Source organism: Bidens hawaiensis, unplaced genomic scaffold, assembly GCF_021521415.1.
Source record: "Bidens hawaiensis isolate Kalapana, Puna unplaced genomic scaffold, B.hawaiensis_p1.1 tig00020124_1, whole genome shotgun sequence".
In the NCBI taxonomy this organism is placed as follows: Eukaryota; Viridiplantae; Streptophyta; class Magnoliopsida; order Asterales; family Asteraceae; genus Bidens; species Bidens hawaiensis.
The window spans coordinates 79,805-93,638 of record NW_027505016.1 but is presented as its reverse complement, the minus strand read 5'-3'; the positions used below and the strand labels follow the sequence as shown (position 1 = coordinate 93,638).

Below are 13,834 nucleotides of genomic sequence, written 5' to 3'. Positions count from 1 at the left end.
AGCCTAATATAATTTAGAGTTCACCAATTCTAACAAACATTGCCCACCCACATGTGAAATTCAAATTTCACATTATTTGAGCACACAAGTGCAAACAAATTTGGAAATTCATATGCACAAATTAATATTTCAATAACGTTAATTCCAACAACACGCATAAAAAAAATTCTTATTTCACACTGCATGCACACACATGTGAAAGTTGCCACTACCTAATACTACCAATTCCAGCAAACATCAACGAAGATTATGTGATATCAACAAAGGTTATCACACGAGAGAGATCAAAAAGGAAGAATAGGTTGTCTCAAGAGTACAAACAATAAGAACATTACCGTTGGTGTTTTGCTTCTAGAGTTCTAGTTCTAGTATAAAAATCAAACCGGGTGAAAGTAACCCAAGTCTTTACAATATTAGAGCCTCCTAAGTCCTAAATCACTATATTTTCTATCCATAATCCAATCATTTTACTTTCACATAGATCTACAATGCCAGACACTAACACTGACCTACAACTTCAAATATCAATATGAAATTATGAGCTAACAAACATGAAGAATAATAGCATTACTAAGTAACTAATGGATATGATATTTTAACCGCATTCCTAATTACATCTTTGTTTTGAATTTGGATTTGGAAACTGAATTCAAATGAAACCATGTTTAATTGGAAAATGAATGAAACTGGAACTGAACCAAACTCTTCCAAATTGTTATGTAATTAAACCAAAGGAACTTGGATTTTCCACTTCCTCACGTCAACTTTCTGCTGTTATAACAAGGTTACGATTCTAAATATCAAATGACGCTTTGGCCGAGTGGTTAAGTACATGGGGTTTCTTCGCGAGAGTTCGAATCTCTCAGGCCTCGTTTCTTTTTAATCTTACTACTTTCTTTATATATTAAAGTAAAATAGTAATACTCAAGGATAAAATCGTTGAAAATTATCAAGGTTAACCAGAGTGATTCTACAAACAATATTAACAACTCCTTACCTTTTGCGGCTTCACTTATGGTATTCTTGCTGCATACATGGAGCTTGCCATGAATGGCTCAAAACAGGCATACCCGTTCTTAGAGCTTGTCATGCAAAAGGGGTAAAATATAAAATAATAGTTTTGACAATAATCGATACAAACGGATACCTAGTTTGAAAACACGATGAAATTATCAATGGAATATCACAACACATGATTAGTGTGTTGATTTAATTTGATATGTTAAATTGAATATTTTAGTTATCCACGAAATTAATGAAAAACAGCATGTTTATGTTAGCGTGTTTCCTCATGATTGACCAAGTATAACTATGTTTGATCAATTATAGATATGTTTGACTAATTATAACTTTGTTTGACAAGTTAAGACTATGCTAATGACATACAAGTCATGTTAAGCTACACTAAGTCAGTTTAGGCGTCACCGTCAAATGTAAAAGAGGGGGAGGAGATGGCTTTCGTTTCAAGCGGTGGTGGTTGCCGGGATGGTGGTGGTTGTCGGAGGTTGGATAGTGGGAGGTGGTGTTGGTGAGAGTACAAGACAGTTTTTTTTAACCCTCATATGCAACGAACATGACATCATTTAACGGTCAAAGCTCAAAACTAATAGTGTTAGGGCTAAAAGATGTAATGAGACCATCTTTGAAATTTGGTATAAACATAAAGAAGAAAATCTGTAATTTACTCGATCAAGAAATTATCAAATAGTTAGTAATAAAATTTTAGGAGTTATAAAACGATATTTTATGATAAGATATCAACAAAATTACGTGTAGTTTACTATATTTCAGAATAATAAGAGAATCGGGGAAAATGAAACTTGTTTCACATAATTTTTTTAGAACGACAAGTTACTTATTTGTTAAAGAATAAATTAGAAAGAAATCTAAAAAATAGTTACATAAATGCCAACCAGGTGATTTATGCAAATGTTTTGGCGTTTTATTTTAAGATAATAAATGTGATCGTTATGTAAATAGAAGTAATACTTATATATTTATACTTGCGCGCACTTGTTAAAGAAAAAACACTGCACTCTCTCTATTATATTCTAGTCACGTTATGGTTTCATATTTCCTTTTCAAATTAGATTGCTAATTTTGTTACTATCGTTTACAGGAGTTTTGGTAACGATCTCACTCTCACGGATTACCGACTATATCTTCAATATGGCATCCATAGTTCGATTAAGAAACCGGGAATTCAACAAGAGAAACGCGATCCTAAGATGTAACACAGAAGAAACACACGTACACACGAAACCAAAATGTTGCAACCAAACCAATCCTTCAAATGCGTATATATACCCTATAGTGAATATGTTTTTTATGTTAGTTTAATTTAGTGGCTGTTGCTTAATTAATGGTGATAAATGAATCTAGGAGCCATATGTGGATGTTACACTTTTACATTTGGTAGCCATAGAAATATACACACAAAGGGTACGTACGTTTTAAACCATTAGTTACATACAACGTACTAAAGATTTTTAAACCTTAATTTTTAACCACCAAAAAATAACCAACCCTTTTCATTCATAACATTCCCGCCAAAAAAACAAATGTACAAACCAAGATCAAACGTGTGTTCTTGAAGATCCAAGCTAATTCTATGATGTCGGAATCCGGTCGTTTGGTGATCACATTGACTCTCTTAACAAGTTTCTTGGTGTGTGTAAATGCACACTTCAATTACAAGGAAGCCCTTACGAAATCGATTATTTTCTTGGAGGCCCAAAGATCTGGAAAGCTTCCTCCACACCCTAGGCCTCCATGGAGAGGTGATTCTGCTCTTGATGATGGAAAACTAGTTGGTGTAAGGTTTCAAGAACATGATGTGTATGTACATGTTTTAGGGTTTTCACATTTTGGATTTTGACATTTTTTGTTTTGTATTGTGTTGTGCTTATAGGTTGATTTGGTGGGGGGATACTATGATGCAGGAGATAATGTCAAGTATGGGTTTCCGATGGCATTCACGGTGACCACATTGGCCTGGGCTGCTATATTTTATAAGGCGGAGTTGACATCTGCTGGCGAAATGAGAAATGTTTTGGATAGTATCAAATGGGGAACCGATTATTTTCTTAAAGCGAGTACCGATCGTAATCGATTGTTTGTTCAGGTGATCAACTTATATTCCTATATGATTCAAGAAAAGTTTTTCGGTTTTATAAAACTGAAAACTTTTAGACACCACAAACAAATAAACAAAAGTGAAGTATGTTCATTTGTTTGTGGTGTCTGAAAACCAAAAGAAACAGGCTAAAGTAAGTTTTATTTTACTACAATTAATCTTATCATCAGTTACTAACTTCAATATCCTTTTAGATCAAAGTATTTGTTTTTCATTCAATTTCAGAGGCAAAAGTTAACTTCTTTTGATGGATATTACATACACATATATTTATACACACACAACAAACATGAACTTCTAGATGATTTTGACTCTAAAATGTAGGTAGGAGATCCAGTGTCGGATCATGAGTGTTGGATGAGGCCTGAGAACATGAAGTCATCAAGAAAAGTGTTGGAGATTAATCAAAATTGTCCCGGAACCGAGATTGCCGCCGAGACCGCTGCAGCTTTGTCTGCTTCATCCATCGTTTTCCGTGACGTCGATCCGGCCTACTCTCGTAACCTCCTTTACAGTGCCAAAAAGGTTTGTAACGAGGTTATTTCGTTACATATATGTATTATTTTCTTAAAAGAAATCGATTCGATTTGCAGCTGTTTCAATTTGCCAATGAACATAGGGGAACTTATGATGGTGAATGCCCTTTTTATTGCTCCTACTCCGGTTATCATGTAAAGTTTCATCCCAAGCAAACCATTTTTGGTCATTAATATAACAATATTTGACATAAATATAATTTCAGGATGAGTTACTATGGGGGGCAACATGGCTATACATTGCAACAAGGAGACCAATGTATTTAAAATTCATTCAAGATGAGTCCACCACTGCAATTGTTTCTGAGTTCAGCTGGGATCTCAAATTTGCCGGTGCCCAAGTCCTTCTATCTCAGGCATATATCTTCATAAATCCTTCATGAGTTTATCTATTTTTTCATTTTTATGTAACCTGAAATAAAATCTAACAGTTGTATTGGGAAGGACAAAAAGAATTTCAAACGTTTAAACAACAGGCTGATGGATATATATGTAATGTTCTTCCAGAAAGCCCCTACCATCAAGCTTTTATCACTCCAGGTTCCTTATTTAATTATACCAACCTTAAATATATATATATATATATATATATATATATATATATGCACCCATGCTTATTATTAATCAGGGGAAATAATTGGCACATGCATGCAGGAGGGTTAGTTCACTTTAGAGATGGTGCAAATGCACAATACGTGACATCCACCGCATTTCTTTTCAGTGTTTATAGTGATTTGTTGGAAAGACATCATATGCAAGTCACTTGTGGTGACAAACACTTCACTAGTGTCCAACTCATGAATTTCGCTAAAAGACAGGTACCACGTTAACTGTTTCCATATGTATGTTGACTGTGACCAGGACATCATTTTCCATGTGTATGATGACATGGAAAAGTTTAAATGAAACCGGTTACAACTTACAAGAACTCACCAAGTTGAGTGGCTGGTTTAATATTTTGACTTTTTAAGTTCGAGATTATCTTGGGTTTGACTCACTTATTATTTATTTATTTGTTTATTATTTTTTTATGCTTGTAATTATTTATCATATATGTGTAATTATAATTTCTATATATTACACATGATATATATTTAGTTATTTCTATTATAACTTTTATACAATTAGAAGGATATTTTTACATATTAAACAAAAAATATATGTATAAAAGGCTCTTTTAGGAGAGCTTGATAAGTAAACCTTAGGCTCGGGCTCGCTTATTAAACATGCTTATTTTATAGGATTAGGGCGGGCTTAATTTTTTTATACTTGAGAGGGGGTTCGGTTCATTTATTAAACATTATGATTTTTTAGGCTCAAGCTCCAGTTCATTTAAGCTCAGACTCGATTCAAGCTTTCAGCAAACTAATCTTAAATAGTTCACAAACGGCTTGCCTTGTTTTCTATACAATGCATTTTGCCCTTCATTAATGTGAGTGTGTTTGTTGTAGATGGATTATTTACTAGGTGATAACCCGTTAAAGAGATCAATGATGGTAGGGTTTGGTAACAACCCACCGCTCCAAGCGCATCATCGAGGGGCATCCGTGCCGGTGATGGCTCCAACTGAAGATGTAAATTGCGGGATGAGTTTTGTTTACTGGTACAACGTCGATAAACCTAACCCTAATGAGCTCACAGGTGCCATCCTTGGTGGTCCGGACAAGGCAGATAGGTTTATAGACTCACGGGTTAATTCATCCTACACCGAGCCATGCACCTATGTCAATTCGGCCGCGGTTGGGGTCCTTGCAAAGCTGGCAAGCTAGTATCATTTTGATCAAAGTGTTGCACATATTGAACCCAAATTTAGGGTGTCTTTGGGTAAGTCAATGTATCCTATCTAGAGATAGATAATTGTCGGCAGAATATCTTAATTTGTTGTAAATAATATGCGAGGCACATAATGGTCGGATAGAGAAAAAATAATCCACGTGGAAAACAAGTCTTATGATGTAATTAATCAGTGGCTTAGTTGGCTTGGGGTCGTCATACTTTTCGGATAACTACTTATATCTCATGTAATGTATTAATACTTTGTTTTGTTTCCTTTAATGTTGAAATGGTTTAGATTGTAAAATGCACATGTTTTATGATAATTTAAAACGTGTATAGAAAGTACTCAAATCCTAGCTCGCCTTTATTTTAAAAGTTATAAAGTGTAAAATTGAAATGTTCATTGGAAAGTGGTATCTACCTAATGTTTTTTTTTTGTAAATGCCATAGAGGGTTATGAACTTATGATCCATTTGAAGGTGTAAACCTGAAGGGCGCGTCATTTGAGGCTTTCTCATTTTGCAACAAGAGCATGTGCTCTAGTGGGTAAAATATGAAATGTGATGATGGGGTTGCGAAGATATAAATGATCGGTTATCTTAATAGTAATTAAAAAATTAAATGACTCTCATTCTTCAGCAACCAGCCTCACATTTGCTTTCTCGACACCCTATGTGGTGTTGTTCTACACCCCAGTTGCTAAGGTGGCGGGGCTTGGCCATCTTACCCTCGCTATACGACATATATGGTTTGAGGGACTGGCTTTAGTTTCAAATACATTTTTATGTACAAATATGACACCAAGGGACATGGATTTTATTAATAAAGGTTAGGAGCCTATTTTAGAAAAAAGAATTTTTTTTTTTTTTTTAAGTGGACTCTCTTCAATTTTTTCTCTGGGTTGTGAACTAGTAGTAACTTAGGGGTTTCTTTCAATTGGTTGTTATGGAACATAACAAGAAATCAACATAAATCAAAAAACATCAAGGGATGACTTTACACACAAATTACAATTACACTATGACGATTGATTCCAAATAGTTAAATATCCTTTCTCTGAAGTTTTGTACGACAATCAATACATTGTTATCCCATTCAAATCAATTATATTCAAATCGACAATTTATGAATGGTTCAACCTTTGTTATCTGTGGATTCGAGCATTAACAAAGATATAGATGGACATCTCGATGTTAGCAAAGTTACAGATGAGGATTTTAAGTTTTTAAGTCTGACTTTCATGCTCATGATGCTACTATTTATTCTCCTCTCATTGCGTTTACAACTTATAACTCATGACGGTCATGTTCTTGATGATTGTGAACTTACTACCACACACTTGAATATTATATTTCCGACAGAGAATTCTTTAACTCCTTATGAACTTCTGTATGGCAAGTCCATCTTATATTCATCTAAGAACTTTTAGATGATTATGCTATGCTTCAGCTTCTACACAATGACGAGACAAGTTTCAACCACGACCACAAGCTTCCATGTTTGTTAGTTAGTCACTCATATGGCAAGACATGGTATATACATTGTTGATTCTTCCTAACAATCTTATAATCCTTCTTTCATTTGCCAACTCTTAATAATATCTATCAAATTATTGATTCTTCAAACGCTTGTTGTTGTTCCTCCGTCTTCTTCCCCAACTTATGACATTAACTTTGATTCACCTTCAAAATTTCCTTTTGCTCCTTCATCTTCCGTTTCATCAACTCTGCTTATTTTAATCCGATGATCTACAAGATCTTATGTTCCTCCTTGTTATCTAGTAGGATTATGTTTGTAATTCCACATCTAGTTCTTCCCTTGTTTCTTCGGCTTCTTCTTGTTGTCTAACTATCACTGATATGTGTAGTGTTAACTTTTGTTAATCTTGTTGATCTGTGTAAGGACCATCAACAACTCTTACTTACTCTCAAAAATAACAAAGAGCTTACCACTTATCAAGAGGTTGTTACCAACCTCGCTTGGCAAGAAGTCATGCCAAACGAACTTGCAGCCTTGAAAAGTAATCAAACCTAGCCACCTAGGAGGTTATGACTTTACCTAAACGTGAAAAGGCTATCAAGTGTAAGCAGGTGTATAAAGTCAATTATAATGTTGATGGCCAAACTAGTAGTCAAACTAGTAGTCACATAAAGTCAATTATATTGTTTGAGCATTGTAAAGCCGAACTAGTAGTCACATAAGGCTAAGGGTAGGCTTGGTTGAGCCTCAAGTGATCCAATCAAAACCCGACACGTAGGTAATGACATGGCCCTAAATCAAGCCTCTTAGTGGTTCAGGTGATATGAGGCTTGATTGAAAATTTATTTAATTTTGTTTGTTATGCACACAATTATAAATTAAAATACTTCATTAAAACATAAATAAAAAAAATAAAGAGGAGAATAAAAAATACATATAAATAGCGTTTTTATTTTTGGGCCGTCAATTCCTTCCGAATACGATTTTTTTCTTCCTCCATTAGCGCTTGGTCGGATGACGGTAGGTGGCTAAAGTCTTTGGCTAGAAAAGCCAAACTCTTGAAACGGTTTCTTGTATGTCGAGCTTCACCAATCGAGAGGAGGCCACTTGACAATTTTTCACCAATCGAGGGCGGCAACAATCTTGGTCTTTCAAATGACCTTCGGACAAGTTTAGGTCGAAGTCAATTTAATTCTTCGGCCCGCTCGAAGAGACGTATGTGCCGGACGCACTAGTTTTTGTACATTTTGCCCTATCGGCCACGTCCTCCGCACATAGTTCAATCCATTTCGAGCACTTTCTTTACACCTCCCACAAGTAGTCCTCGTTAAACGTCTTCACCACCCCGTACCTCCTCAACATCTCTTGTTTCCATTCATCACAAGTGAATTGGTAAACCGCGAGATCATCGGACCCACTCAGCCGCGTTCGGCTAGCATTGCGGTTATGTATGTTGGTAAACAATCCTACATATTTACGAGTATCGGTACACCGACCCGATATCATATTTTCGGTACGAGCCATACTCCCCACTTGATCATAAAAACATTCCCGAACCTTGGCCCCAAAAAACTCAAGCTTTTTGAAAGTCGGCTACAAAATAAATAACAAAAAATGTAATAAGTACACACAAAACTTAAAAGATATATTAAACAATAAATTCGCGAAATAATTTACCCGCGTTCCGATCTTGAGATATTTCAATCCAAGCTTTCGCCAACGCAAGTTTCTCTTCTTTAGACCATGGAGTAGAAATCCGCTTCTCCAGTGCCGAAGGACCATTCGCTTCTCCGGTTGTCTTCCCCTTCTTTTTGTGGGATCGTTTTGCCGGCTTCTCCGGTGCCGGCTCCGGTTGTGTTTCCGGGACCGAATAATCGGATTGTGACATATCCATGAACGCTTGAAACGATTCGTCGTCCATGTAGTTCAATCCCTCGGGAAATTGAGTGTCGTTGATGTTGATATTAGCGTAACCCGAGCCCAACATGGTTTTTAGTTTGAGCTACTTGAGAGATTCTTAAATTATTAGAGAGAAGTGTAGTGAGAATGGTGTGTTATTGTTATAAAATGGGGTAGTTATTTAGTGGGTTTGTAATAAAAAAAACATTTAATAGCCAACGGTTATTTTTTTAAACTCCAACTAGCCAACGGCTAGGTATCGCCCTGCGGTCCTGGCCACAGGGCTCGTCCACGCCCCTGATCACATGAAGGGTGTAGCGGTGTTCACGAGCCACATGATCAGCCACGGTCCACCGACTCGTTCACCCCCCACTACCCCTACCCTAAGATATTCAAAAGGTTGTGATTGAGTACATTGAGACTTTCTCTCGAGTTGTCGAAATAACAACCATCAGAAGTCTTACTATTGTTGCTACTAAAAGACTAGTGGCAGATGCAATGTGTTGGCCGGGTACTTCTCCTACAAAGTGAAGTATTTATATATTTTTCAATGTTTTATGTATAACGTGTTGGGTTTCAACGGTGGCCAGTCAACGGTTTAACGATTCAAACCCGATTTTAAGATTTGTTTTAAAGTTATTAATCATATTATAAGTAAACAAAACGCAACGGAAAACAAAACGAGTAACCATCAAAATGGAACCGAGCAGGATACGGTTACAACAATACGAGCACGAGTCAAACATCCAAACAAAGATAAACATTAAATGACGGTATTTAAGTTTACCTCGGTTAATAAATAACCGGTTGAGACACGGAGGTATAACGAACGAAGCTAGGAGACGACACAAGAAATCCGGCGACGGTGGATATTCCGGTGCCGGCTAGGGTTTAGTGGAGTGGGACTTGTGTGTTAGGATAAATATTATCTCATAATAAGTGAGGAATTTATAGGCACAAATTAGGTGTAGAAAACCTGTAGAAAACCCAATGGGCCTTAAGCCCAATCACTCCACTAAAAGCCTTATCCATCAAATTAATCTTGTTTAAGTGTCTGGCCCGGTTAACTAATTAAGAGAGCTCGATGTTCGTTATCCCTGGTGTAACTCTCACGGATCATAACCGGGTCTTGACTTGACCCGAACCGCCCATAATTCCAACATAACATTACCCCTGGAATTGTATTATGTTATCCCTTAAGATTTTTAAAACCCAAAACTTCACCTTTCAAAATTGTGAAGTCAAAGATGATTAAAAGCCTATAATTTAATTAAAACTTTAATGTCCAACTTAAATAACCGTGTGAAGGTACGTGTGAAATGTGTTACCGGTATGTGCGAAACAGGAAACCATGCGCCGACACGCGCCAAACGGGTAACCGAGTGCCGATATGCGACAAACGCGTAATACGGGGCAGACGCGAAACCGGGTTCGGGACGAGCGAAACGCCTAACCGAGCGCCTGTACGAGTGAAACGGATTACCAAGACCCGGTACGCGTGAAACTGGTAATCGGATGTTGGTACAAATGAAACGGGTAACCCAGAGCCGGCATGCGTATAACGCGAACTCGGGCCCGTGACATGCAAAACACATGACTGGGTGCGTGTACGAGCGAAACACATTTACGAACCCCGATACACGCTTAACCAAGCTCGGTACACGCAAACCGCGAAACTGGGCGGCCGTCCGCGAAACGGGTATAAAAGTTTTTCTTAGTGTACGGTTACTTTCAAGTTTTAACAACTTTGATACATTTAGCTCATTAACCTTATAACCATATATTTTATTTTGTTGACGGAAAGAAATAAAATGTTATATAAATATAGTAATTTATAAATAAATAAGTTTAATTCTTATATGTATGTATCATCTTCTAAAGGAAAATGTCAAAATCAATAAACTAACAATCATGCTTAGTATAATAGTTAAAAAGAACACTAATACATACACAACCTAGCTACTACTCGAAGAGTCCTGTGGTTTTCATCCTTATTGTTTGATCAAATCTACATTTTTAATCCAATAGTTTTAAAGTAACGGTTCTTGTCCAATAGTTTTGTTTTCACTTGTAATTAAACCCGACTCAACTAACTATGTCAACTTTGTTCGTGAAACTCATCATCATACCCCTCACATGAAGGCAATTTTGCCCTTAATTGGTTATGTAATCGTTTAGCCTGCTTATCTTCCAAATGTGTCATGATCGAAGCCACCAGAGATGAATCGTAAACCTTGCTTATTCATGTAGGGTTTGTGGAAGACGAAAGAAAGAACGACGAAGATGAAAATGTGATTAAGTATTAGTGCCGGGGTATATTTGGGGAGGAAAAGGACAAAATCGCCCCTCACGTGAAGGGCACGCTGACAAGTTTAATGACCATAGTTAACGAAATTAGTTGGATCGAGTTTAACTGAAACAATGTTGTAAAAGTAGGTCTTCAATGCCAAGTAATCTCCGAGTACTCGCTACAAGTTATGGTGCCGACGGGAGTTTCTTTAACTCCGCCTAGTTACTAAAAATTGTTCCAAGGTGGTCAACATTAGTCAGAATCACATATAGTCGGTTAACTTGGGTCTATTTTCACTTAAAAATACAACATCATTTGTATTTCTATAATATTAAACAACGAATATCATTTTTTTAATTAAGGAGTATTGGTTTATAATACTCTCAACTTTCTCTCGGTGGTAGATAACACTCCCAACTTTTAATTTGTCTCCCACTACTCCCAACTTTTAACCTATTTTTTTTATCACTCCCCCATTAAGTTTAGGCTAACGACGTTAACTGAGACGCTGATGTGGCTTTTACTCTGCTTATGTGTCAGCTTACGTGGCTTAACTGAGGCGCCAACATGGATTTCTTTCTTTTTTTTTTCATCACCTCTTCTTCTTACAGATCCATAAGACCCTAACAACCACCACCACCCACCTATCCACCTCAATCTCCACCCCCACCACCCACCCACCCCTTTCCTTCAACCACCACTAGTAAAACAACCATCACAACACCACCATCTACACTCGTGCAAAAAGGCTAAATTCTGCAATCGTCTTTCCCACGTTATCTCCATACTTACTCCTGGCCATTCACCATCGCATCACCTCACCTGAACTAGTGTTCTTGGGCCTGATTTCGCATCTCCAACTACCACCGCAATTACCCACCTTTCTTCACCATAGCCACCATCTCTAGCAATTACAACCCCAATTTCCCAAATCCCAAATCAAACCCTAATTTCCTGAATGAAGAACAAATCAGAATCTCTACAAATTATGTGGTGCTTGGAAAAATAGGGGGGAGGAGAATAAATATAAAGAGCAACAAGGTAAAAGGGGCTGTTCAGGTTGCGAATCTTTGAGTATGTCGACAATGACGATGATTTGCCTGACCTATTCTTCTTAAAACCCTATTCCATGGCCATCTCACTGCCTGCTCCCACCACACACACACACTTCCTCCAACCTAGATAGTGTATCAAGAGAGATGGTGAAAATAAATATAGTGGCGGTGGTTCAGGTGGAGGTCGTTTAGATGGTGGCGGTGGTTCAAATTGTAGAGCTGGTGGTGGTGTGGTTGTTTATTAGGGTGAGAGTGGGGTAGAACTGTAGAATATGGCTAGTTGGATTTTTGGAATTTAGAAATTTAAAAAGAATTACACATAAGCTTGCTACGTAATAAAAAATATGCCATGTCAGCATCTCCACTAACGACGTTAGTTATCTATTAGCGAAAGAGTGACAAAAACAAATAAAGTGAAAGTTGAGAGTGACATATAACAAATCGAAAGTTGTGAATGATATTAACCAATTGGTGAAAGTTGAGAGTATTAAAAACCAATATCCCTTTAATTAATGATTAACATTTTTTAGAATAATTTAGTGTTTAAAATGTATTTCTCTTGATATTCACTTATTTTGTTATAAATATTAGTAAACTTATGATATTTGAAATATATATATTACCCAAAAATTAATTTTCTTTATATTTATCATGTCCGAGTACTCCCCGAGTACTCCCTCCAAGAGGGTCGGCCGCCTAGGGACCGCCTAGCGACTTTTGCAACATTGAACTGAAAGTGAAAATAAAACTATTGGACAAAATCCCAAATTTAAAACTATTATACTAAAACCGCAAGTTTGATAAATTACAAGAACGAAAACCGCAGTTTTGTCAAATACTTATAACTACCATACACGTTTAATCATAAAACCACTTAAAATTACCCTACTCAATCACTCATTCTAATTAATCCTCACATCAACATTATTATTATTATTATTATTATTATTATTATTATTATTATTATTATTATCATCAATAATAATATTTTATTGTTTAATGAAATCTCTAGTAAGGCCAGGCCATGCATAGTGAACAACAAAATGGGTGGATTTTGGGCGACAACACTAGCCCCTAGACGACTATAAGGGCGATTTGTGTGTGTGGTGGTGGGGGGGCATACATTTGTCGCCGCCTTGTGTGAATGAAAATAATAATAATATAAGTGGAAACGATTGTTGGACTACAATACCACTACACTCTTAAAATAAAAAATACTCCATCTGCTGACATAAACGTGTTGAAAATCTCTCATTTTATATTCTAGCTCTCCACTACCATGACATAGTCTAATAGATTTTCCCTGTTAAGGAACAAACATAAAAAAAATAATAAACAACGTAGTACTTCAAAGTTAAAATATCGTCTCCCACTCACCTGACGGCGTTCTGTCTCACCCATGTGACCATGTGTTGTATCAAATTAGGCAAATCTCTCTTTCTTTCATTGGAAAATGTGACTTGTCACCACATATATTAACGGCCTACTGCCATTCATGGGCCCATTATTTACCCACCCATGTTCACCGGGTCCATACCATGGCCCATTAGTACCTCAAGACTTCATAATAATATCATACAAGTACCATCAGACAGACCTGCCTACACATGGAGAATGCAAATGTAACAGCAACAGTTTCAACAATTACAAAAAGTAACCTCCC

At 36.6% G+C, this 13,834-nt stretch overlaps 1 protein-coding gene across 1 annotated transcript; it reads left to right on the top strand.

Annotated features, from left to right (window-relative positions):
- The first annotated feature begins 2,606 nt into the window (after positions 1–2,606).
- Positions 2,607–5,568, top strand: LOC143609910 (endoglucanase 16-like). Its single transcript, XM_077084532.1, has 8 exons — positions 2,607–2,815; positions 2,912–3,124; positions 3,461–3,661; positions 3,730–3,807; positions 3,879–4,028; positions 4,104–4,212; positions 4,327–4,490; positions 5,124–5,568. Exons 1-8 carry the CDS (start codon positions 2,612–2,614, stop codon positions 5,439–5,441), a joined length of 1,437 nt encoding a protein of 478 aa, XP_076940647.1. The 5' UTR covers positions 2,607–2,611; the 3' UTR covers positions 5,442–5,568.
- The last annotated feature ends 8,266 nt before the right edge of the window (positions 5,569–13,834 follow it).

Coding starts and splice junctions, on each gene's coding strand:
- LOC143609910 (XM_077084532.1), top strand. CDS start 2,612: ATGATGTCGGAATCCGGTCGTTTGGTGATCACATTGACTCTCTTAACA. Junction 3,125..3,460: donor GTAATCGATTGTTTGTTCAG/GTGATCAACTTA, acceptor TCTAAAATGTAG/GTAGGAGATCCAGTGTCGGA. Junction 4,029..4,103: donor CCCAAGTCCTTCTATCTCAG/GCATATATCTTC, acceptor AAAATCTAACAG/TTGTATTGGGAAGGACAAAA.